This window comes from Polypterus senegalus, chromosome 7 (genome assembly GCF_016835505.1).
Source record: "Polypterus senegalus isolate Bchr_013 chromosome 7, ASM1683550v1, whole genome shotgun sequence".
In the NCBI taxonomy this organism is placed as follows: domain Eukaryota; kingdom Metazoa; phylum Chordata; class Cladistia; order Polypteriformes; family Polypteridae; genus Polypterus; species Polypterus senegalus.
Genome location: NC_053160.1, coordinates 166,579,485 through 166,606,862, shown reverse-complemented (window position 1 = coordinate 166,606,862; position 27,378 = coordinate 166,579,485). Strand labels below are relative to the sequence as shown.

General features: G+C 38.4%; 2 protein-coding genes across 4 annotated transcripts in view; both read left to right on the top strand.

Moving 5' to 3' along the window:
* The window catches only part of LOC120532975 (UDP-glucuronosyltransferase 2A1-like), a 133,647-nt gene that overhangs the window by 31,542 nt on the left and 74,727 nt on the right, over positions 1-27,378 (top strand). The gene's annotated exons all lie outside the window — the stretch shown is intronic.
* LOC120532977 (UDP-glucuronosyltransferase 2A1-like) lies at positions 16,642-17,685 on the top strand. The gene has a single exon (XM_039759537.1). The coding sequence runs from the start codon at positions 17,040-17,042 to the stop codon at positions 17,622-17,624; it is 585 nt and encodes a 194-aa protein (XP_039615471.1). The 5' UTR covers positions 16,642-17,039; the 3' UTR covers positions 17,625-17,685.

The window sequence follows — 27,378 nt, the reverse complement described above, 5'->3', positions numbered from 1 at the left end:
CAAGACACCACCTCTTCTTCAGTCATATGTTCAGCCAATTGACTAATGCTGCTGCGTCCTTTGTTTGCATAAAGCCTCCTGTCAGTGCCACACAGAACATGTAAGTTAACGCAGTATTAAAAAATACCAACAAATAAAAAAAATAACTGACAAATATATCTGGGCCAGTTTTCTTTTTTTTTTTTCCTATAATGTCACCAAATTTCAGTCAAAGCATTTTTGAGATTTTGGAGTATTTTTTCCTATTGTTGGAGTGTATTTTTTATCCATTAATATTGATATATTAAAATGCCCTTTCTTAGCGGATAGCTACTAGCATAGATGTATCTTCCTGACAAATTTTAGCATTTTATATAAACAGAAAATAGTATTTTTGTTGATGAATGAGTCAGTCAGTCAGTCAGTTAGTCAATTCTGGATTTATTATATATATATATAATATTTTCAGGGTGCTGTAATGGTGTTGGGGATGATTTCTTGAAACACTGTGGGCCCCGTAGTAGCAACTGATCATCATTTAAATGCCACAGGTGACCGTGTCCATCCCTTTATGACCGCAGTGTACCCATCTGATGTATATTTCCAGCAAGATAACGCGCCATGTCACAAATCTCAGATCATCTCAAACTGGTTTCTTGAACATGACAATAAGTTCACTGTACTCAAGTGGCCTCCACAGACACCAGATCTCAATCCAACAGATAACATATAGGATATGGTGGAACAGGAGATTCGCCTCGTGGATGTGCAGCCTACAGTAACTGCATGATGTTATTGTGTCAATATATGGACCAAAGTCCCTGAGGAATGTTTCCAGCACCTTGTTGAATCTATGCCAAAGAATTACGGCAGTTCTAAAGGCATATATAAACTACTCTAAAAAATTAAAGGAACACTTTGAAAACACATAAAATCTCAATGGGAAAAAAAATCATGCTTAATATCTATACTGATATGGACTTGGTAATATGTTAGAAAGGATGCCACATCGTTTGATGGAAATGAAAATTATCGCAGCAACTCAGAATCATACTCAGTGGTTTGTATGGCCCCCACTTGCTTCTATGCATTTCTGACAACATCGGGGTATGCTTCTAATGAGACGATGGATGATGTCCTGGGGGATCTCCTCCTAGATCTGGACCAGGGCATTACTGAGCTCCTGGACAATCTGAGGTGCAACCTGGCGGCATCTGATGGACCGAAACATAATGTCCCAGAGGTGTTGTATTTGATTTAGGTCAGGCGAATGTTGAGGCCAGTCAATGGTATAAATTCCTTCATCCTCCAGGAACTGCCTACATACTCTCGCCACATGAGGCCTGGCATTGCCATGCACCCGGAAGAACCCAGAACCCTCTTCACCAGCATAGGGTCTGACAATGGGTCCAAGGATTTCATCCCAATACCTAATGGCAGTCAGGGTGCCATTGTCTAGCCTGTAGAGGTCTGTGCGTCCCTCCATGGATATGCCTCCCTAGGCCATCACTGACCCATCACCAAACCAGTCATGCTGAACGATGTTACAGGCAGCAAAACATTCTCCATGGCTTCTCCAGACCCTTTCACGTCTGTCACATATGCTTAAGGTGAACCTGCTCTCATCTGTGAAAAGCACAGGGCACCAGTGGTGGACCTGCCAATTCTGGTATTCTATAGAAAATGCCAATCGAGCTCCACGGTGCTGGTCAGTGAGCACAGGGTCCACTAGAGGATGTCGGGACCTCAGGCCATCCTCATGAAGTCTATTTCTGATTGTTTGGTCAGTGACATTCACACCAGCGGCCTGCTGGAGGTCATTTTGTAGGGCTCTGGCAGTACTCATCCTGTTCCTCCTTGCCCAAAGGAGCAGATACCGGTCCTGCTGATGGGTTAAGGACCTTCTACTGCTCTGTCCAGCTCTCCTAGAGTTATTGCCTGTCTCCTAGAATCTCCTCAATGCCCTTGAGACTGTGCTGGGAGACACAGAAATGCTTCTGGCAATGGCACATATAGATGTGCCATCCTGGAGAAGCTGGACTACCTGTGCAACCTCTGTAGGGTCCCGGTATCACCTCATGCTGTTAGTAGTGACACTGACCATAGCCACATACAAAACTAGTGAAAAAAGTCAGTGGCCTCCACCTGTTAAACCATTCCTGTTTTGGTGGTTGTCTCATTTTCGCCCCTCTAGTGCACCTGTTGTTAATTTCATTAACACCAAAGCAGCTGAAACTGATCAACAACCCCCTCTGCTACTTAACTAACCAGATCAATATCCCAGAAGTTTCATTGACTTGATGCTATACTCGGATTAAAAAGGGTTCCTTAAAATTTTTTTGAGCAGAATTTTTTGTATCATTGCCTTGCACAAGCACATAAAATGTAGTTTTATAAAGAGAAATACTAAAGACATGTAAATTACCAGTTCTCTATTGGCTAAGTGCATTTTAGTGAGTCCTGTGATTGACTGCTCCTTTTCAGTGCCCCTGTTGCCATTGGGATAGGAAACAGCTTAGTACACATCACAGTACAACTTGTACAATCAAACATATCATATAATAGAAGTAACACGTTGATATAAAATATAGGTTGTTTCAGGTATCAAGCAATACAAACACCACGAACATGAAAGTTAAGTTGACTCTAAAGCAAATAACAAAAAATGTAAACACACGAAACAATTGAATCAATAAAGAAAAATGAATAAAAGATACAAGGCAAGATACAGCTCTGGATGGGGTGCCTAACCCACTCATGCATACCCCTACACAGGGCCAATTCAGAGTTGGCAATTTGCTCAATTTGCATGTCTTTAGGGATATGAAAGAAGAATTAGAGTGCCTTACAGAAAACATACCTAGACGGGGTAGAGATATTCACACAGATAACAACTAGGCCTGTGATTCAAACGCAGGGAAAGTGTACTCATTAGATGATGTCACTGTGTGTCCTGCTATTAAAGATTCTTGATGCATTACCTAGAGCAGTGTTTCTTAATGACATGTTTTTGATGGTTTATCCCATAACTGTGTAATATACGTAATTACCCAAATCCGTTTAAGTGTGTATTCCGTGGTGAGTGATATACTGTCCAATATTTACCGTAATGTTTCTTGCAATAGTTTCTGAAACAACGTAAATGATGCTTCACAGAGAACTTTCATTTCTCTGGTACTTTAAAATAATATTCCCTATGACACTTCAGGATTCAGCACAATGTCAGTTGTCAGCATTAAACATTTTAAACTAGATTAATGTGTTTACCAAATTCTTTGCTAAGATTTATGCTATTGCTAGTAAAAAAACACCAACAGTTCATGCAGTTTTAGGAATAATTTAGATATGCGAGTAAACCTTTTGTACTTAGTTTATTAAACTGTTAAATGAAAACTAGCTTATACAGAGCAATTACTAATCTCATTCAGAAGGTGGAGCTCATTTGAAAAAATCTGTATAAAATATTGTTATTTAAGATAAGGTAAATAAAACAGCATTATTTCATTTTTTTGGTTTCTCTAGCACTTTTGCTGAGTTTGTGCCAAACACTATTCTAACCCTGACCATCTCATCTTCCTTTGCATAAGCACAGTCCTTCACCAGCAATTTTAACTCCGTTACAAAGTGATCAAAAGTCTCGTTTATACCTTGCGTCTTCTCACTAAACTTGTATCTGCGAATATCGTATTCATCTTAGGCATGACAAACACCTCGTAGCGGCAGCGTGTCTATTGGATTGCTGCTGACGGACGGCCTTATATGGGCAGGCACTCAGTTATGTGGGAGGCGTGGGGATGGGGGACGCAATATAGGCAGGCAGCTAACTACGTGGGAGGCGGGGTGATGGGGGATGCAACTTGCCACACGGCGACCGAGCTGCAGGCTATGGCTGTATATATGTACGTAAGCAGGATTCAGTTATGACCATTACACGTAGAATTTCAAAATGAAACCTGCTTAACTTTTGTAAGTAAGCTGTAAGGAATGAGCCTGCCAAATTTCAGCCTTCTACCTACACGAGAATTAGTGATGAGTCAGTCAGTGAATCAGTCAGTCAGTGAGGGCTTTGCCTTTTATTAGTATAGATTACACTGTGCATTCTATGGTATAATTAACTTTTTTTGTGCTTAAATATATATTTACATACAGTTTGTATGGTCTGGAAAGGATTAATTGTATTTACATACAATCTTATGGGGAAATTATGTTTGGGTCACAACCAAATCGGGTCATGTCCAGAGTTTTGGAACGAATTACAGTGGTGACCAGAGGTACCACTGTATTGTCAAGGTTGGGTCACACAGTTGCACAAGAGACAGGAAGTTGAGTCCAGGTTTTAAAGGAAAATACAGGTGCTATATTACTGTATAGAGAAGGCAGGTACAGTCTCAAGACTTCAGACAGAATAGGAGTTGTTAGGAGCCGCAGCATGAGTGATCATCCTGCTTTAGCTCCCATCTTTAGATTAGAAGAACACAGTGGCTCTGAATCACCGCTGTGGTAGACTTGGTCTGGAGAAGACAGATCAGGAGCCTCATGTATAAACGGTGCGTTCACACAGAAATGTTCCGTAAGAACGTTTCCACGTTCAAATCGCAATGTATAAAACCTACATTTGGCGTAAAGCCATGCACATTTCCACGGTACCTCATACCCTGTGGTACACAAGTTCTCCGCTCAGTTTTGCAGACTGGCAGCACCCAGCGTCAAAGCAGTGCTACTGTTCCTGTATGGTTATCCTTTCTTATCCTGAAGCTGCTTTATAAATAAACTGAAATTAACCGCATATTGTTTATTAGTGTAATGCATCTGATTGTAATAAACCTGTAACAATATAATGGTCCAGGGAATAGGCATTGTATTCCAAATACCATAACTGCTTTAGCATTGTTACTCTCACTGCACCTTCTGCTTCTTCTTTCAGCTGCTCCCGTTAGGGGTTGCCACAGCGGATCATCTTTTTCCAAATTACTCTCACTGCACCACTTGGAGTATTTTTATCACTATATCTGAGTCGGGAATCACAGCAGCAGCTGATCGGAAAGAGAATTATCGGTATACAGCATCAAACATGCTGCCTCAGCCACGGCAAAACATTTCAAAGCCTTTCCTGTACGGACCTCACGGTTCAGAAAGAGTTTCATCCCAAGAACTATAAACGCACTCAATCAATTGCTCCTTGTAGAACTGTTTATACTTAAAATGCAATTACCCCACTGTAAACTTGCACTACAGTTATAATATTGCACAATCTGTGCCACTTTATAAAGCACGTATTTACATATGATGGCGATTTCATTTTTAAGATGAAATGCAGCAAAATATGTTGATTATATTACAAACCAGATTCCAAAAAAGTTGGGACACTATATAAATCGTGAATAAAAACTGAATGCAATGATGTGGAGGTGCCAACTTCTAATATTTTATTCAGAATAGAACATAAATCACGGAACAAAAGTTTAAACTGAGAAAAGGTATCATTTTAAGGGAAAAATATGTTGATTCAGAATTTCATGGTGTCAACAAATCCCAAAAAAGTTGGGACAAGGCCATTTTCACCACTGTGTGGCATCTCCCCTTCTTCTTACAACACTCAACAGACGTCTGGGGACCGAGGAGACCAGTTTCTCAAGTTTAGAAATAGGAATGCTCTCCCATTCTTGTCTAATACAGGCCTCTAACTGTTCAATCGTCTTGGGCCTTCTTTGTCGCACCTTCCTCTTTATGATGCGCCAAATGTTCTCTATAGGTAAAAGATCTGGACTGCAGACTGGCCATTTCAGTATCCGGATCCTTCTCCTACGCAGCCATGATGTTGTGATTGATGCAGAATGTTGTCTGGCATTATCTTGTTGAAAAATGCAGGGTCTTCCCTGAAAGAGATGACGTCTGGATGGGAGCATATGTTGTTCTTGAACCTGAATATATTTTTCTGCATTGATGGTGCCTTTCCAGACATGCAAGCTGCCCATGCCACACGCACTCATGCAACCCCATACCATCAGAGATGCAGGCTTCTGAACTGAGCGTTGATAACAACTTGGGTTGTCTTTGTCCTCTTTGGTCCGGATGACATGGCGTCCCAGATTTCCAAAAAGAAATTCGAATTGTGACTCGTCTGACAACAGAACAGTCTTACATTTTGCCACACTCCATTTTAAATGATCCCTGGACCAGTGACAACGCCTGAGCTTGTGGATCTTGCTTAGAAATGGCTTCTTCTTTGCACTGTAGAGTTTCAGCTGGCAACAGCGGATGGCACGGTGGATTGTGTTCACTGACAATGGTTTCTGGAAGTATTCCTGAGCCCATTCTGTGACTTCCTTTACAGTAGCATTCCTGTTTGTGGTGCAGTGTCGTTTAAGGGCCCGGAGATCACGGGCATCCAGTATGGTTTTACGGCCTTGACCCTTACGCACAGAGATTGTTCCAGATTCTCTGAATCTTCGGATGATGTTATGCACAGTTGATGATGATAGATGCAAAGTCTTTGCAATTTTTCGCTAGGTAACACCTTTCTGATATTGCTGCACTATCTTTCTGCGCAACATTGTGGGAATTGGTGATCCTCTACCCATCTTGGCTTCTGAGAGACACTGCCACTCTGAGAAGATCTTTTTATACCCAATCATGTTGCCAATTGACCTAATTAGTGTTTATTGGTCTTCCAGCTCTTTGTTATGCTCAAATTTACTTTTTCCAGCCTCTTATTGCTACTTGTCCCAACTTTTTTGGGATTTGTTGACACCGTGAAATTTTGAATCAACATATTTTTCCTTTAAAATGATACATTTACTCGGATTAAATGTTTGCTCTGTCATCTACGTTCTATTACAAATAAAATATTGACATTTGCCATCTCCACATCATTGCATTCAGTTTTTATTCACAATTTGTTTAGTGTCCCAACTTTTTTGGAATCCGGTTTGTATACAGATAAAACTTGAACTTCATTTAAATAATCTGTAGCGTTAATAATTAAACATGTGAGGACACGGTGCCGCAGCGCTAGCAAGTTCCTGCCTCGCGCTGTGTATTTACTGAGGCTGGCGCGACACTGGAAGGATAGCCGGATAGAATAATAAGCATGAGCTTTACTTTTCACTCTGACTGGGATTTATGGAGCGGAAGAACATGGAAGTTGGCAAACGCACAGATTCCTGCATCTGGATTTTTCTGTGCGTAAGCACATTTCGGCATTCTACGCACAGCGTTATGCATGAGGCCCCAGGAGAGTGTGGAGAAGAGAAGATTAAAGCCCGGTGTTAAATGTTAAACATAGTGCGATAAACACGGTATGTGGTAACCCAGATACTGCAGAGGACAACCAATTGATTTGCTCTTGGTTTACTGTTTACCATATGCAGCAGAGCAGCTTGCATCACTGCTGTTATACATGGCAAATTGGTTACAGTACTATATGTATTTTCTCCATTATAATGAAATTTCCATTATGAGAAAATATTTTTATGGTCCAGTGAGTTTCATTAAAACAAGATTCCACCTGCATTAATAAATACTAACAAATAAAATATATTTGGGATAATTTTCTTTTTTTCTATATCATTATCAAATTTCACTTAGAGCATTTTTTTTCATTTTTGGTATTCTTTCTGTTGTAGGGATGTTTTTTATCCATAAGTATTAATTTATGAAAATGTTTCGTAAAGGATACTTACTAGCCTAGATGTACAATCCTGCCAAACTTTAGCTTTTTAGCTAAACAAGACATAGTATTTTTGTGAGTGAGTGAGTGAATGAGTCCATCAGTTTTGGATTATGTATAATGTATGTGTATGTGTGTGTTTCAGCAGAACATTTATGGGCAGTTTTTGGGCCCAACAATCAGGTTACACATGCCAGCTTTGATAGCACGGAAAATGTGGAAGGCACTGACACTTCCATCAGGAGGCTTTATAAGCAGTGGCGGAATGTATTGTGGGGCACTGGGGTGCTGCCACCCAAATATTTTAAAAATTCTACTTAAATTAATCATGTAATGTGAAATAATCATGAAATAAATTTTTTATTTGCACAATGTGCCTGGTGTCAGCGCATGTCAAGATCTAAAAATTGTTTCACACTTCTATTTGTTCAATTTCTGCGTGAATTATAAAGAAAAATATGTGTGAATAGCTATATTTCCAGAGTGTAGGGCACTGGAGTCTATGTAAGTCCTTGTTCTTTTGGGAAGCAGGTGACCTGAAGCTGCACTTTAATTGTTTGCTTTCAGATTTTTCCATAAACGCAGCTCTGTGTGCCCTGGGCACTCCCACATTTATTGGCAGTGAATTAGTGTTGTTTGAGGGTTTTTTTTTAATCTAACTAGGGGCTCCGCCCCTTGCTCGCTTCACTTGCCCACCCCCAGGTTTGGTTTACCGGATATACAATTTAAAGAGATTAAATGTTATTTTCATGGGAATTGTTACATATGCATTATTTTCACTTTTACTTTAAAAACCATTGTAAAAACAATACTTGTCCTTTATTTCCAGCCCCGGATGTGGTTACATCTCTTTCTTGCAGGACGTATAACGCTGCTTGTGTTGTGAAGAGGGTGCGGTTGATCGCACGCTAAGGATATGCCGGATCATCTGCTGTCTTTCTGCTGCTGGTGAGGTGCCTGTTCTGGTTGTCGCATATCGTTGTTTTAAGAGTTGGGAGCACATGATGCGTGTCTGCCAAAAGCAATCCAACAACTGCTGGTTTGATGTCTGTGGACTTGTTTTAAATGGTGGCTCATTTCCTTGTCTCACGTGACGTAAAAACAATACTTGTCCTTTATTTCCGGTGGTTAAATGTCTTTCTCGCAGGACGTATAACGCTGCTCACGTTGAGAAGGGGGGGTGGGGGGTGATTGGCAGCATCGATCATTTTAAAGCCTGTACAGCCACTCTCCTTTTTGCCACTTCGTGTATCTGCTGCTCGCGTTGTGATCGCTTCTCCGTGATAATAAATATACACCTGACCGAATTATGTTTTCTTTGAAATTAAGCTTGCGGTTGCTTTAACTTTTGCGAGTCCACAGATTCCCATACCGTATGTTCCATTATTGTGTAAATCTACATTTTGTGCATTGAATGATGCGAAGACAAAAAGACTTTTTTTTCTGCTCTTTGCCTTTTATCTTTGACCTCGCTTTGTCCTGCTATTTTTTCAATTACACCTGGTCCTGATGATTAATTTCCTTTTGTTTGCACTAATGTGATCTTTACTATCCTTTTTTTTTTTTTATATACTGTAGCGACTGACGTAATAAAGAGTCACAAAAGTTTTACTTGAACAATCGCCGACTTCATAACACAACTTTCTAGCACCCTCTCCAACTCCTCATTCCCCGGGTCTCCCCCATTACCACATTAATCAATACCTCTCTATCAGTCTTCCGTGCTGTACTCCGCCCTCCCTCATCGGAACTAACAGTCACTTAAAACACAAAAGGATTCAACCTGGCTGGGACACTACAATACTTTAGAATTTTACTGCTTTCATATTTTTTACCTTTCTCTGTATTTGTATCGCACCATCATTTGTTTGAGCATTTTGAATTCCACTGCTTTCATAATCTGTTATCTGCCTTTTTTTCTCTCACGTCTCGTTTCCCTGCTTTTCCTTTCCATGATTTTTTGTTATAATAGAGAGTTATGATTCGACAATCATCGATGCGCTGTGCCATGTTGGTATCAATTGTTCACAGTTCACACCCGCCTTTAACGTTACGTAACTACAGATGAGTGAGTTCAACTTTAAGAAGATGGCAACTTAAAGTAGAAGTTCAGAAATCAAAGAAACTATGTTTATTTCTTTAATGAAACATTCCTTCATGAATCATTCACTTGAAGAAAAAACGGAGACAAAGGACCTTGGACCTGAACCACCTGACTTAAGCACGTAATCAAGGATGAGCTTACATGCTGACTTTTTCTAGCTCTTGTTATGACATACTGTAAGCTAATTATGAATACAGAATTGGCAAGTATTCGTGTGTATGTATTATTTACAAGGAGAACAGTTCCTGAAATTTTTTAATTCCTGAGTTTTTAATACTGCTTTTAGGGTTATTTTATGTAAGTGATCCCTTCTCCAAACCATGCATTAAAAAGGTTAAACATTGTGGTGCCTAAACCTGTAATGTAACAACAGTTGCCTGGATAACAAAGGGTCTTATTTTACTAGGCACTCTACCGCTCCCGCAACTATATGTATTCAAAATAGCCATGACGTGTAATCACAGAAGCAATTCAATGCTGTGCTAATTAATGTTATCTATACTAATAAAAGGCAAAGCCCTCACTCACTCACTCACTCACTCACTCACTCATCACTAATTCTCCAACTTCCCGTGTAGGTAGAAGGCTGAAATTTGGCAGGCTCATTCCTTACAGCTTACTTACAAAAGTTGGGCAGGTTTCATTTCGAAATTCTACGCCTAATGGTCATAACTGGAAGGTATTTTTATCCATTAACTGTAATGGAGTTGAGCTGGAAGGGCGGAGTTTCGTGTGACATCATCACGCCTCCCACGTAATCACGTGAACTGATTGTCAACGCAGTGCGTAGAAAACCAGGAAGACCTGCAAAAAGCGCTTAAGAAAACATGCATTATATAATTGAGAACGCAGCGAAAAACAATAAGAAGCGGCGAAAGTGACATATACTACCATATTCATGAGTGTTGCTGCCTCGGAAAGAAAGCAAGGTGTAAACCTAAACTTTAAATTAAGTTCATAGACAGGCTGCCGCTGGCGTTTCACATGCCCACAGGTAATGCGGGATACAAGTTTAATGAGAGGACGAGGATATAAACGAGTTTTGATCACTTTGTAACTAAGTTAAAATTGTAGGTGAAGGGGTGTGCTTATGCAAATTCCGAGACTGTGTTTGTGGGGATTGACAGTTAAGGCGGGTGGGGAGTCACGTCATCATCTCCCTCCCATTCATCTAATTTCGGTCTGAGCTGAGCTCAGCTAATGCCGTCTTCGAAGCAACTTTGTCAGACTGCCACCAAATACTCACAGAAAAATCCACAAGTTAATACACACGCTGTCTCTAGAGTTTCTCCACACTGAATCCTCCAGGCACTACTTACAAAAGGTCACATTGACAATCGTGTTACGTTATTTTTAAAATCTTTCCTTTTCTTAGCACAAGCACAGCTGAGAAGCTTCGATGCATGTGCTCCATAACGCTTAAAAATAATGCATTTAATCACACTTTGCATTACAAGCAAAGGGGAGCTTTTGTCAATGCATGATTTCCTGGTACTGTACACGATTACATTGATCAGCATCCCGATTCATTTTACCCTCGCACCACCTTAGTTTGAGAAGAAGTCTGAAAAATATGAGGTTAACACAGAAAAACATCACCAATTCAAGCTTTATGAATAATCGATTCGCCATCAATAATTGTTTTGGTAAAGCCATCCTCCTTCCATTTTATAATTTTTCCGCCACTAGCCATGATTAAATGAACGGTAAATAAAGTAAGAGCAAAGCGAGGGTGACTTATTTAGGCAGGCATATATATGACAGCAACACTCATGACAATGTCAATCATGTTACGTTATTATTAAAATGTTTCCTTTTCTTTTCATTACTTCTTTAACACACTACTTCTCCGCTGACGCTGGATTTTGCTATATATATAATATATGAATGACCTCCAAAGAGCGCTGAGACTTTTGATATCATGAACGTGTCTGCAAAAACTGTGGTCTCCTGCCCAGCAAAAGTCGAGCAGCCAGCGCGCGTGCATAGCTGTGCCGGCCTTTGAGACGCTGACTGCGCTTCTGCCTTAAGTCAAAGTGAGCACTTTTAATTTTTTTCATCCTCCCCTGCGCTATAGCCCAGACAAGTGCAAACACGGACCCCTTTTCTACACCAAAAAATAATATTAAGGCGATTCACACTTTCTTTTGCGTATACGATTATGAGGTCCTCACCTCGGATTATGAAACACGCACACGAGTGGAGGACTGACAGTGCCATCACAGCCGATTAATGGCGGGACGTCTCACCAGTCTACACAAGAGCGATCATAACGCCAGCGAACACATCTCTCTATACTATATAAAAGAAAAAGGCAACTTTCCTTTCTTTACACCTTTTTTCCTTTTATCCCAAACCAAAGCCTTTCTCTCTTAACACTGCAGAGGACACAAAACTAATTTTCTTTAAATGCCGGTAAGGCACATTACCAGAGGCACAAATTTGAACGTTCACATAGAAAATGTAATTTCTATACCACAGCCGTCGTGTAGCGCCTTTCAAAAGGGATCTACTACCGAGAGATGATCCATATACATTTTAGCTGCTGTTAGTTACTTACCTGTTGTGTTACACAGTCTTTAAAATGTAGTTTACCTGAAACCACTCCAGTAGTGCTCAATGTACCTGTACTTCTTAAAACGTTAATGTTTTACTGTTTAATAACTATATTTTATTATTTTTCCCTTGCACTCAGTGACCAAAGCTATACACACACATATAGACACATACAAACATACACACAAGTATATGTATGTGTATATATATGTATGTATGTGTATATATATATATATATAAACACACACACACCCCTATCTACATTATATATATATATATATATATATATACATACATACACACACACACACACACATACATACATACACACATATATATAATTTGTGTGTGTGTATGTATGTATGTGTATATATGATGTAGATAGGTATGTATGTATATATATATATGTGTATATGTAGATATGTATATAGATATGTAGATATGAAGATATGTATGTGTATATATATGTATGTGTGTGTGTGTGTGTGTGTGTGTGTGTGTGTGTGTGTGTGTGTATATATATATGACAGCAGCAATCCAAGCTGTGAGAAAACACTAAAAAGGAGGCGTGTCAGACGTTGTGGTACATTTTCTGATGCAGTTAGACTAAAAAACTTTGTGGCGCTGCCAAATACACAAAACAATTACTTTGACAATCATGTTACATTATTTTTAAAATGTTTCCTTTTCTTTTCATAACTTCTTTAACACATGACATCGCTGCGAAGCGCTGGTATTTTGCTATATATATATATATATATATCACAGCGACACTCATAACAGTGACAAAACAATTACATTGACAATCATGTTACGTTATTTTCAAAATGTTTCCTTTTCTTTCTCTTTCCTTCTTTAACACACTACTTCTCCGCTGCCAAGCGCGGGTATATATATATATATATATATATATATATATATATATATATATATATATATATATAGAGATAGATAGATAGATATGAAAACAACATATATATATATAGATAGATAGATATGAAAACAACATATATATATATATAGATAGATAGATATGAGAACAACACTCATATCAATGACAAAACAATTACATTAACAATCAAGTTACGTTGTTTTTCAAATTTTTCCTTTTCTTTTTCGTACCTTCTTTAACACACTACTTCTCAGCTGCGAAGCGCGGGTATTCTGCTAGTTTATTTCATAAAATACAAACTAAATATTAATAAATATAAATGAGCAAAATTATTTGCATACAACCTGAAAATAGACTTGGAATGTTGTGATTCAGACTCTTGTCTTTTCATTTTATACTGTATATTGTGTGTTTTATTTCTTTAGTGTGCTTTAGTAATAGGCCTACTGTTTGTTGAGGTCATGCAGGTTAAGAAGGTTGAATTGAGCGAGAGCTCAACAGAGAGAAAAACATTAATTTGACAGTGTTGTTCACCGTAGGCTATTATTGATGTCTGTAGTTTGGGTTCTATCATAGCAGTTAAATGTTTTTTGTTTTGTTTTTTGCATCATTGTAAAGTGGCTGGGTCTTTGAATTTGTGTGTGTGCATCTTCCAACGTTGTGTGCATTACTAAGCAGGGTTTTACTAGAGGATCCCCCTTGCTCAGCAACTGATGATGAAGTACTATAAACCGACTTATCTAGGTAAAATTTTATTTGTCTTCATAGTTTCATATATGCCCAACCACCAGCACATTTCTGGCTACACTACTAATAATAGTAATAATTCTTTATATTTATATAGCGCTCTCTGTGTAGGCAACATTACATTTTGCGTATGTTTTTACTTTCTCATATATGAAATATAGGGAAAGTATTGGAAACTTCCAAAAATTCAATTTCGAGATTTTGATGAGTCTGAAAATACAATTTTTGGAATTATTTCTGTGTGTGTGCGTGCATGTAAACACGATAACTTGAGTATGCTTTCACTTAGATCAACTAAATTTTGCATACGAGTATTAGGAACAAAACGTAGATTTCTATCAACTTTAGGGCTGTTTCTGCTAACCAGAAGTGGTACCTAACCTTTTATTCATGCAGCTGCAGAGTCAGATTTATTCAACTTTATTTTTATAATAATTGTTCAATATAATAATTTGATTTGTTATTGATGGTTCTTTAATGGACATAATATAAAGATATAATCATTGTCTTGTAGTTTACTCCTCAAATATCCATCCCCATATCTGAGTATACAAGAAAGTCGAGGGGAGACCACTCCCGATTTTTTTTCTTTTGCTTTCTACTAAGTTAGGAACTGTGCACCACCCAAATTTTTTTTACCAGCAGCCACTATTTACTAGACATTGGATCTGCTCCAAGCAAGTCAAGGATTAAACTATACCGTTTATTACATAACATGGGATTTCTGCTTTCTTATGAAACATTTATTTTTTATACTATGCACTATACAAAATTTTTAATACTATAAATTAAAAAAAAAAACTTTATTTTTTTAAGAATCGCTTATAAATTGTGTCGCTAAAAATCGACATAGAATTTCGAATCAAAATATTTTGTATCATTGCCTTACACAAACAAATGTATTTTTGGAATGAGAAATGCCGAAGACATGAGTGTTAGGTAAATTGCCAGTTCTCTGTTAGTTCAGTGTATGTTGGTGAATCCTGTGACTGACTACTCCTTTTCAATGCTCCTGTTGCCACTGGGATAGGAAACAAATTAGTACACGTCACAGTACAACTTGTACAATCCATGATACTATGTATTGTGATAAAGCTGGCACGTGTCAGTATTCAACATAGATTGTGCCAAATATCAACCAATATAAATACCACTAAAATGAAACCTAAGCTGACTCTAAACCAAGCTATAAAAAACATAAACACTTGAATTTGAATCAATAAAGAAAAAATGAATAACAGATAAGGTATAATGGGAATCAGAGTAGCACAAACCTTTTAACTGTACTACTTTTTTACATTGAGAGGTGGAATTAAATTGAAAATTACACTTTGTTGAACATATTTATATTCATCCTCCCCAACTATGCTGTGAATGGGGCAAAAATGTGCATAAAAAATACAAAAATCTTTAGATAATCCTCTGGAGATGTTTTACTTAAAATATATGAGCTTATAGCATTTTTCAGTATCTACATCTGTACCAAGAAACATTCTCAAATTATTATTAATCCAAGTTAGGAAAACTAGAAGGTAACTTGAGAGCAGAATGCAGCAATCAGCTCTGGACAGGCACCAACCAGTCTATTGTGGGGTCTGCTCACACACACCCACTCTCAAACTGGTCCATTCTGGAATCCTTAAATAGGCCATGGGTGCCCAAATTCAACCCCGGAGGAATACAATGCTTACAGGTTTTCATTCTAACCCACTTGTTAATTGGAAACCAGTTTTTGCTGCCAATTAATTTAATTGTTTTACTATTTAAGATTCATACCTTTTAAATCAGGGGAGGACATCATCGGTCCTGGAGGGCTTCAGGTTTTTGTTCCAACCCAACTCTTTAATGAGACATCATTTATGGCTAATGAAGTACTTATTGCTCAAAAAATGGCTTAATTGTAATTTAATCACTTGTTAAGATTTTGTACCCTTAATTTATTTAGGTCTTTAATATCTGCATTCACTATTTTTAAATTCTCCTTATTAGCAATAAGATACAGATAACCAAGGAACTAGCAGCTCTCTATCTAGCTTTTTTTCCATTTACACCTGTGTGTATTCATCATGTACTATTTGATTAAGTAAAATACTCAGAAGGAACTGAAGAAAAAGTGGAAAACTGAAAATGACTCATTCATTTCAGGCTTCATATTTTTTTGTATTTAGTACACTGTATTAATCCCTCAGGGGAAATTGTCCTTTCATATGACATTTTGTGGTCGGAGTCAGCCATTGTACAGCACCCCGGAGTAATTTTCAGGTTAAGGACCAGTGGGATTTGAACTGGCAACCTTTCAGATACCAGCACAGATCCTTAGTTTCAGAGCCACTACTCTGCTTCAAATGATGATATTATTAGAAAGGAAAACGGTGTTGTACCATGTTAGCCATTATGAATTTAGAGAAAAGCCAAGCAAAATGACACCTTTTATTAGCTAACTAAAAAGATTACAATATGCAAGCTTTCGAGGCAGCTAAGGCCCCTTCTTCAGCCTGAGGGTGGGGTGCTGGAACCAATCCCAGCCAGCATAGGGCACAAGGCAGGAACAAACCCAGAACAGGATACCAGTCCATCACATGGCAAACTTGTGCACACACACATTCCCATGATATTAAATAAGACCTGTTACTGGCAAGGATTGTTTTCTAATCAAGTAACTGGGTTAGAACAAAAACCTGCAGCCCTCCAGGATCAACACTGATCACCCTTGAATTAAGCTAATCTGCACAATTTTTGGGTGATGCAGGATTTGCAGTCAGTATGTATTAATGTGAGCTGACTATAATCTTCAAATTCAAATACAAACCATGTTAAGTTTAAACATAGATGTCATCATTTCTTTTAATCATACAAAGCCAAAACACAAATTATGTAAGACAAGATGTGTTAAAAATACTGTTAAAATTACATTGATTTTAATCAGCTACTACATTGATGACCTGCTCGATGTCTGCCGCATTTAACTTTTACATTGCAGACAATGTTCCCGTACAAAGGTTACCAGAATAAATAGAATAGTCGACTGGGCCAACCTGACACTCCCGCCGTAAAACGGAAGTACTGAGTTAACTACAGAGGACGCTTTAGCAATGGGGCCTGCCGTGCGAATCTTATCCCTTCTTTTTCTACAGTTATTCGTGCTTAAGCCCACCTTGGCTGGAAATGTGCTGGTGTGGCCCACGGAACACAGCCACTGGCTTAATATGAAAGTCATTTTGGAGGCTCTAGAAGGCAGAGGTCACAGTGTCACCCTGCTACACAGTTCATCGTCGCCGCACTTTAACGACACCGGCCGCTTCAAGACGGAGATCTTCGAGGTTTCCTTTTCATTTGAATCCAGTCTTAAACTATTACATGACGGATTGAATATATTCTTGATAGAATCGCAGTCGCTGTCTTCATTGCAGTTCATTTTGAAGATACGGGAGTTTATCACGAAAACCGCGGAGCTCAATAAGCAGATGTGTGACGGAGTGCTCCGCAACGAGGAGGTGCTGAAAAGATTGCGACAGTCGCACTTCGACGTTCTTCTCTCGGACCCAATATTCCCGTGCGGAGAATTAGTGGTGTCCTTCGGAAACTGCATGGAGAGACAATGCGGACAGTTGCCCGCTCCCCCCTCCTTTGTGCCCATTGTCTGCACACAGACACTATGGATTTTCAGATGCGCCTGAAGAACCTCTTAATTTACTTGGGTGCTGACATGTATTTGTACGAATGGTCATTTTCAAATTGGGATGCGTATTACCGCGAAATCACAGGTAAGATCAAATGCTCAGCCTGATGAAGTGCCGTTTTTCTTTCGCACAGTCGCTCATCTTAGAACATCATGGATCAGGCTGACTGTATCAGGTAAGTAGATGTACGCATGGTGTAACATGTAGGTCCTTTGATAGACTTGGTGAGCGAGTTTGTAATTTGGAGCATTTAAAAAATTCTAATCACATCATTAAAGTGCTTATTATTACAATTGTGTCTATTTCATAATTTTCAAAAACATCAGTAATAACAATGTAATTCCTCTCCTAAAAATCAAGTTGCTCAAGTGGTTCTTCTCCAAAGGACCCATCCAAATGAAGGTTCCAGAAAGAATCTTTGTTCATTTAGATCCATAACAGGCCCCATACTGTGAATAACCACAAGTAAATAAGAGATTTGTGAAATACCAATAAATCTTGATTTTAAAAGGACTTTTCTTGCATATGTCCAGTAACACCGGCGAAGTTCAGGTTTTCTTACCAATATGTTATGTCCTGCTAGATAGCCTACCATATATTAAACATTTATGTTTTGCATATGAGGAAGTTTTTCAAAGCACAAAGAGCTAACTTCATATGCATGAACATTTTCAAAAGAATGGAATGGTGCCTTATCAAGCAATGGCTCAATGAGGAACCACACAGCCCAATAAAGAATCATAAAATGCTATTACAGAATCATTTTTAAGAGTGTACATGTATTAGTAGTGAACATAAAACCTGTTTTGTTTTGGGTTTTTTTATACCTTTTTACTTAGTTTTATGGTAAACGTGTTTAGTCTAGTTTGAAATGTTTAATGCTGATGGCTGACATTGTTTAGAACCCCAATGTGTCATGGAGAATATTATTTTTAAGTACCAAAGAAATGAATGTTCTCTGTGCAGCATCAGTGGCATTGTTTCAGAAACTGCTGCAATAAACAGCACTAGCCAAAGCCCGCCGTAGCATACAGCGGTGTAACAACAGGAACGGAAAACGGTGAGAAAGGAATTCAGAAATCAAGAAGAAATGAATACTTCTTGAAAGACGCGGTTGTGAATAGGTGTTTTGGTGGTGACGACAGATAATGAGTCAAAAGATCTAACCCTAGAAAAAGCCACGTACAACTGACCATTGCTGAAGACTGGTCGTTAGAATTATTGTGAAGAGTAAACAGCATGTGGGTATGAAGAAGGCCGCGCTTCTGAAATTCAGTTACGTAAATATAATCAATAACAACCTGAAAAAGATGTTGTTGTAGAATGCCTCTAAGTAATTCTTGCAGCTTAATCCAAAAGAATCGTACTACAATATCAGGTCTGTGCTCCGGTCTTTGGGTATCTGACAGTGCATGTAGAATTTCCGGCCAAGCAGGATTACATGTGAAAGTGATAAATAAATGAGGCTGTCCGAATTTACGTTCTATGGAAACTCTGAAAGAAACTCTGCTCTAGATAATGCATCAAGCATCTTTCCTGTGTTTCAATCACATGCCTAGTTGTTATATATGTGGAGATTGTTCTTCCTCTGTCTAGGTATGTTTTCTGTAAGGCACTATAGTTTTTCTTTTATATTCCTAAAGACATGCAGATTCAGCTAATTGAAAACTGAATTGGCCCTATGTAGGTGTATGTATGAGCAGGCCAGGCACCCCATACAAAACTGTTTCTTGCCTTGTACCCAGTGTTACTGATATAGGCTCCAGCTGCCTATAACTTTGAGTTGATTTTACCAGGCTTGAGGTGGTTATCTTAAATATTATTAACCCATGTGTCATTGTGTTACCCATTTCTTTAAATAGTGCTTTCCTCAGTACCCATGAAACATTATACAACATTGGTGGGCTCCAAGCAGTGAGCATCTTGGTCACACACTGATATTGTCACAATTGTCAATTGTGAAACTTTATGAAATGTGACACAAGTGGCTTTCAACTTACTGGTAGTAAAAGTTATAAATGCCAGATGTAGTATCTGAATGGAAATCTCAAAAGGTTTAACAATTTGCAGGATAATTCAAAAAGGATTGAGCACTTTAAAATATGTTATATACACACACACACACACAAGTCAAGTCAAGTTAGGGAGCATGCACCGGTATAGTGCATTGCCGCACCCAGTGCACGGTGAAACAACTCAGGATCCCGGTTGGCAGCCTCCCAGGCAGACACGCGGTCCAGTCCTACCCTCCGGAAATGACCCTCCATCTGCCGCAGCCAGGTGTTATGTGGGCAACCCCTTGGCCTGGTCCAGCCACTTGGGTCCCCAACAATGAGGATCTTATGAGCCGGATCACCCTCGTGGAAACGCGCCACATGGCCGTAGTGCCGTAACTGACGCTCCCTCACAATGCAGGTAATGTGCCTCATTCAGGACTCCATGAGCAACACAAAGTCAAACCAATGGTACCCAAGGATTTTTCGGAGAGACGCAGTACCAAAGGAGTCCAGTCTTCGTCTCAGGTCACTGAATAAGGGTGTATTTTTATCCATTAATATTGATATATTAAAATGCCCTTTCTTAGCAGTTAGCTACTGGCGTATAGAGGAGGAGGAGGAGGTTGGGAGCATGCATCAAAGCGCAATTTGTTGCAACGTCTGGTTTTCCAAATGTAATTGGAGCTATTGACTACACACACATTGCTATAAAGGTGCCTTCAGCGAATGAATTTTCTCATTTAAATAGAAAGCATTTCCACTTTATTAATGTTCTAATTATCTGTGATGTGAAAATGTGTGTTATTAATGTTGTTGTGAGATATATAACTGTCGCGCCAATAATTACAGCGGCTTGCTGCTCAAATGGTATGAGTTACGGAATTCCACTTTCCACTCCAGTGTTGTTGACAGTCGCTTTTTCACATCAAATTTGATATCTGACCACTACTCTCTTCTTTTGGGCATTGTGTGACATTTTGAACTTGAATTTTTGAGTGCCACACCATTCTGTGCCACTCCTTCAACTTCATTTTGTTGCTTATACCACTGCTTAAGCTACCAAATATTATGTTTTTCTATGCCTCCACTTCACTGAGCAGGATATCCATTTCGTGTTTGCTGAACTTTTTCTGTTTTACTTATGCTTTTGCCATCTCCTTTTAACAAAAACACTGAACGAAAAGGCGATGTTTATATTGACTTAAGTATTTAAATTGGCAAAATTCTGGGTGGAGATGGGGTGGTACTGTGGGCTTGTGCATCTGTGTTAAAATTCATGTTGATTGGGATTTATGAAAGAAAAGTGTGTAGAACTTTGCTTACAAACAGTTTTATGCATCTGAATTTTTTTGTGCATACACATATTACATCATGTTTTAGTTAGAATTCTATGCAAGGCGTTATACATGAGGCTTCTGGACAGGCACCAGTCGTCGGCTCACACAAAGCACCACATTCACATTGGGCAACTCTGGAATCATCGCTTAAGCCAGGTGTGCTCAATTCCAACCATGGAGGGCTGCAATGGTTCCAGGTTTTCATTCTGACCAATTTTTTAATAAATAACCTGTTTTTTGCTGCAACTTAACTTAATTGATTTGCTATTTAAGACTCAGACCCTTTAAATCAGTGGTGGGCAATAACGGTCCCTAGAGGTCCTCCAGGATTTTGTTCCAACCCAGTTACTTCATGAGAAGTCATTTATTACTGATGAAGCACTTATTGCTCGTGACATTTTTCTGTTTCATTTTACTTGTCTAGCTTGTTAAGATTTTGTACCCTTAATTGCTCATTTTAGTCTTAAACAGCTGCATTCACTATTTTTAAGGCACCTTATTAGCAATTAGGTGCAAATGATCAAGGAACCAGCAGCTTTCCATCCAGTTTGTTTCCATTTGCACCCATGTTTTATTCATCAGTCACTATTTCATTTAATACTTGGAAGAAAACTGAAGACAAAGTGAAGAGCTGAAAATTACTCATTTGTTTTAGGCTTTAGATCATTTGGATGATATCATTAGAAAGGAAAAAAAAACTACCATTTAAGAATTACCTTGCATGGCAGAGTTAAAACATGTAAAAGTCATATTAAATAAGACCTGTTATTGGCAAGGATTGTTTTCCAGTTAAGCAACTGGGCGTAACAAACATCTGAAGCTGCTGTGGCTCTCCAGGACCAACATGGATCACCCTTGCTTTAAGCTAATCTGCACAATTTTGGGGCAATGCGGGATTTGTATCTAGTAGGAATTAATTTGATCATTAATTTTTTGGCGACTTACAACGTTTATGATGCTCTTGGTTACATTTCATTTTGGTATTTAAATTGCAGCACGAGCAGTTTCAATTGACTTGGTCATGGTCACACAGTGTCAGTAGCGGGATTCTGAACCCACAACCTCAGAGTATGAATTCCACAGCCTTAACCAATACACTACACTGACTACAATGTTCAAATTTAATAAGATCAAATATAAACCTGGTTACATGTAAACATAAATTTCATATTTTAATCATATTAAGCCAAAAAACAAATGCATCTAAGACAAGAGGTGTTCAAAATCGATGTAATTTGAATTAGTATTTTACTCAGTTACAACAGTACTGACCTGCACAGTGTCTACCGTCATTTCCTTTGACATTGCACAGAATGAGCTCATACAAAGGTTACCAAAATAAGTAGAATAAACAGTCAATTGGGCCAACCCAACACTCCGGTCGTAAAACAGAAGTACCACATTAGCTACAGAGGATGGGCTGGAAATGTCCTGGGGCCTCATGTATAAACGGTGTGTACGCACAAAAACACGCACATTTTCACAGTAGCTCCAACCCTGGCATACGCAAGTTCTCAGCTCGGTTTTGCAAACTGCCAGCACCCAGCGTCAAAGCAGTGCTCTTCTTCCCATGTGGTTTCCCCTTCTTTTTTAGATCCACATCCCTGATGCGGCTTTATAAATACACTGAATTTAACTGCATACTGTTTGTTAGTTTAATGCATCTTATTGTAATTAACCTGTAACAATATAATGGTCCACAGAATGGTCAAACTATTCTAAATACCATAGCTGCCTTAGCATTGTTACTCTCACTGCACCTTTTTCTTCTTCTTCTTTCAGCTACTCCCGTTAGGGGTTGTCACAGCGGATCATCTTTCTCCATATTACTCTCACTGCACCACTCAGAGTATTTATATCACTTTATCTGAGTGAGGAATCACAGCTTGTACAGCAGCTGACTGGAAAGAGAATTATTGGCATACAGCATCAAGAACATGCTGTCTATTGAACTGCTCTCAAATGGCAAACGCTTCAGAGCCTTTCCTCGCAGTTCAGAAACAGTTTCATCCCAAGAACTATAAACACACTCAATCAGTCTATCAATTGGTCCTTGTAGAACGCTTTGTACTTATATGTACAATTACCTCACTGTAAACTTGCGATACAGTTATAATATTGCACAACCTGAGCCACTTTATAAAGTGCATATTTACATATGATGACAATATCATTTTTAAAATGAAATGCAGCAAAATATGTTTATTATATTATACAGATAAACCTTTAACTTCATTTAAATAATGTATATTGTTAATAATTAAACATGTGAGGACACGTTCCCGCAGCGCCAGCGAAGAGCTGGTGCTCCGTTCACGGATTGTTCCTGTCTCGTGCTGTATTCTTGCTGGGGGCTGGCGCGTAAAGGGAAGGATAGATGGATGGAATAATTAAACATGTACTACGAAGATATTTCAATGTTCCTTAAAAGTTTTGAAGAATCTGCGTTCAAAGCTTACAGGTGGCTTAACGTTTATTACAGAGCTGATTGTGGCGATTGGTTATATGGAGAAAGAAAAGGAAGGACAGGAACTGGGAGTTAGTACGTTTGAAAGAGACAGTACTGCTGCAATAAATTATTTAATTGAAGGTCGCGCAGCAAGCATCTTGCGTGAGGCATGAACAATCACTGCACCACCGTGTTCCCATGTTTAATAACATGCTTTAACTCCTGTCATTATTAAAATTATATCACGTATACATCTCAGTATTTTAATTATTCAGAGAGCTGTAATATCATGAATGTAATGGATTCTGTGTCCTGTCAGAGGAAGAGAAAGCCCGTTTAAGAAGCACGTAGTGATTCACACACACAGAGCACATAAAAGATCAAATACAAAACAAAGCACTTAACATGCTACTTTGGTTACGTTGGGATTTGAGAAAGGAGTAAATTAAATGATTTTAAGATGACTTTTCTGATCTACTTTAATGACAAAATAAACTACATGATTAAAGTGGGAATTTAGAGATTAAAGTTGACATTTCGTGCTTTTTTCCCCCACTGTGTGCATATTTTTTTTTCTCTGTACCCTAATAAGCTTTTATATGAGACTCAGACGGTAGGCTACAACTCGGCTTTTCATGGCGACTTTGATATCTGACAACTTCTTTTTTATTTTGGGCACTGTGCGACTTTGTCAACTTGAGCTTTCGAGTTTCTCCAACACTCTGTGTCACTCGATCAATTTCCTTTTGTTGTTTATAGCACTGTTTAAACCAACAAATAGTATGATTTTCCTTGCCTACATTTGGTATTTTCTGAAATTCTTCTATTTCCCCCTTTGCTTTTGCCATTGCTTTTTCACAGAACGCTGAGCTTAATGGCTATTTATGTTGATGTTCATATTCAAAGAGGCGTAATTCTGGGAGGAGACGGGGCTAGACAGCAGGCGTGTGCACATGTGTTACTTTTCACGCTGACCGGGATTTATGTAGCGGAAGAACATGGAAGTTGGTGTCCGCACAGATTTATGCATCTGGAGTTTTTTTTACATAGGCACATTTTCACTTTTGTCCATATGCCATGTTATAGTGTGAATTCACAGCCACTGGATTAATATGAAAGTCATTTTGGAGGTGCTGGACAGCAGGGGCCACAGTGCCACTCTGCTGCACAGTTCAGTGTCGCCACACTTTAGCAATACCAGCAACTTCAAGACAGAGAACTTTGAAGTTTCCCTTTCACTGGAATCCAGTCTTAACCTGGTAAATGACAGGTTGAATATATTCTTGAACGAAACGTCTTCAATGCAATTTACTTTGAAGATGTGGGATTTTATTATAAAAACCGCAGAGCTCAATAAGCAGATGTGTGACGGAGTGCTGCTGGACAGACTGCGCCAGTCGCACTTCAAAGTTCTTCTGTTAGACCCAATAATGCCATATGGAAATTTAGTGGCAGATAAACTTGGAATTCCCTTTATCTACATGTTTCGGGCCTCCTTCGGAAAACAGCATGGAGAGACTTGCCTGCTCCCCCCTCCTACGTGCCCGCTCTTCCCAGCCTGAACACAGACACAATGGGTTTTCAATTGCGTATAAAGAACTTCATGTCTTGCGTGGGTGCGGACCTTGTTTTTAAAGAGTGGTCATTTTTAACTTCGGATTCGTATTACCGCGAAATCACAGGTAAGATCAGATGATCACTCTGATGAAGTGTCGCTTTTCTTTCACACAGTCGCTCATTCTTGCAGCATCACGGATCAAGTAAGTAAATGTACGCATGGTGTAATATGAAGGTCCGTTAGGAGACTTGGTATGAAAGTTTTAAATTTAGAGCATTTTTAATCACATCGTCAAAGTGTTTTATCACAAATGTGTCTATTTTATAATCTTTCATTTTCAAAAATATCAATAATAGAAACGTAATTCCATTCTTAAAAATAAAGGTGCCCGAGTGGTTCTTTAGTGTGATGCCATAGGGGAACCATGTCTAACCTTTGTTTATTTAGATCCATGAATAACCACAAATTGATAACAGATTTGTGAAATGCCAATAAATCATGATTTTAAAAGGACTCTTCTTGCATACATCCAGTAACACTGGCTAAGTTCAGGTTTTCCAACCTATCTGTTTTCCTGCTAGGTAGCCTGCCATACACAAAATATTTCATTTTGTTTTTCTACATATTAGGAAGTTCTTGTATTTCAAAACACAAAGAACCAACTTTATATGCAATGAACACTTCAAAGAATGGAATGGTGCTTTGTCAAGCCAAGTACTCAATGTGGAACCACACAACCCATTTAAGAACCATAAAATGCCATTAAATAAACATTATTTTTAAGAGTGTCTATGTGTTAGTAGTGTACCTAAAACCTGTTTTTTTTTTGTTTTTGTTTTTTTTTATACCTTTTTACTGTTTGAGCCAGCTCAAGTTGCCTTCTTAGACAGCAGGTTCAAGCTCATGTGATGAAAAGATTCTTGTGTTATTGTTAGTTGACAGATGTGGAGGGGCCTGTGAGCAACACTAGTTTACATTTATTAACATATAATATTCTTCAAACTCATTTTTTAAAGTTTTAAATCTGTGGATCAAGTTAAAATTGTTTAAACATGATTGATAGCTGATCACTGTGGAAGTTTGCCAACAAAATACAGTGTAAGAGAAGTACTGACTTACTGTAATCTTAGTGTCAGGGATTCTTAAACTTTTTTATCTGAGGAGCCAAAAACTGGGACCACTGATGGACCTACATTTTTGGTGCAGTGAAACTTGAACTATTGTAGAGGACGATGCGCAAACAGCAACGAGGTCAGGGTAACCACTGTTATATTCTTCATTGTGGTTGTTCAACGATAGATCACCACAACCATTGTTAAATGGAACCACTACATTAAAATTACTGTAGTAGTGAATTACACTATCATTATTATTTTTAAAACTCCTTCTCATACAGTAGAAACCCAAATAAGCAACATGGACTAAAGTCCCATCTGGGTCCGAAGCTTAAGCTTCATTTCTTTCATAGCAGATCCGTCCCTGACTGGGACAAAAGAAGTGTGTTATTACCATAATGAGAGCAGAGCCATACACAGACAAATAAAAATGACTATAATAAAAACAGTAAACTGTTTTTGTTTCCATTCCAGAATATTTTTCAAATGAATGTTACTAAGAAAGAAAAGTGGATCACCAACCCACTGTTAATAAAAATAATTATTCAGAACAGAAAATAGATTTTTGAGGTATATCACTGCTAGTGCATAAGCTTGGTGAGATTTAGTAAAGCTAAGGTAAATGAATGCTTTCTTACTTAACCTAGTCACTTGAATCATGGTGCTGTATAAGAAGAAAAGCAGTAAAAAAAATAATTTAATGCTGTTTCTTTACCTTGTCTTAAATAACCTTATTATTTTTAAATAAAGCTTTCAAATGAGCTCCACCATTGACAATACATCCTTTTGAATGAGTCTGGTAACTGTTCATCATATGCTAGTTTTCATTTAATAGTTTAATAAACTGAGTACAAAAGATCGAGTCGCATACCTACATTTTTCTTAGAAATGTATGCACACTTTTTATTTTTTACTAGTGATAGCATAAATCTTGGCAAAGAATTCAGTGAGCACGTCCATCTATTTTGAAATATTTAATGCTGATGACTGACACAGTGCTAAATGTCTGCTGTACAGCCTGTCTAATCATTTACTGTTTTCTGCTGTTGTCAATGATCTAAGAAATACATCCTTCATATTAACAGTACATTAAATTTTATCAAACCACTTTTAAATCATGTTAAGAGAAGGCATTTGCCCTTGCCAATCCTCTCTGCAAGTCTGATACAGATATTAGTTTCAATGTATACCATAACAGCAAACAAAGTGAGGCACCGACCAGTTGTACATGACTACTGAAACTGCATTTAGCATAAAACACTACCATGGCACCTCGCGTACTTCCACTATACTGA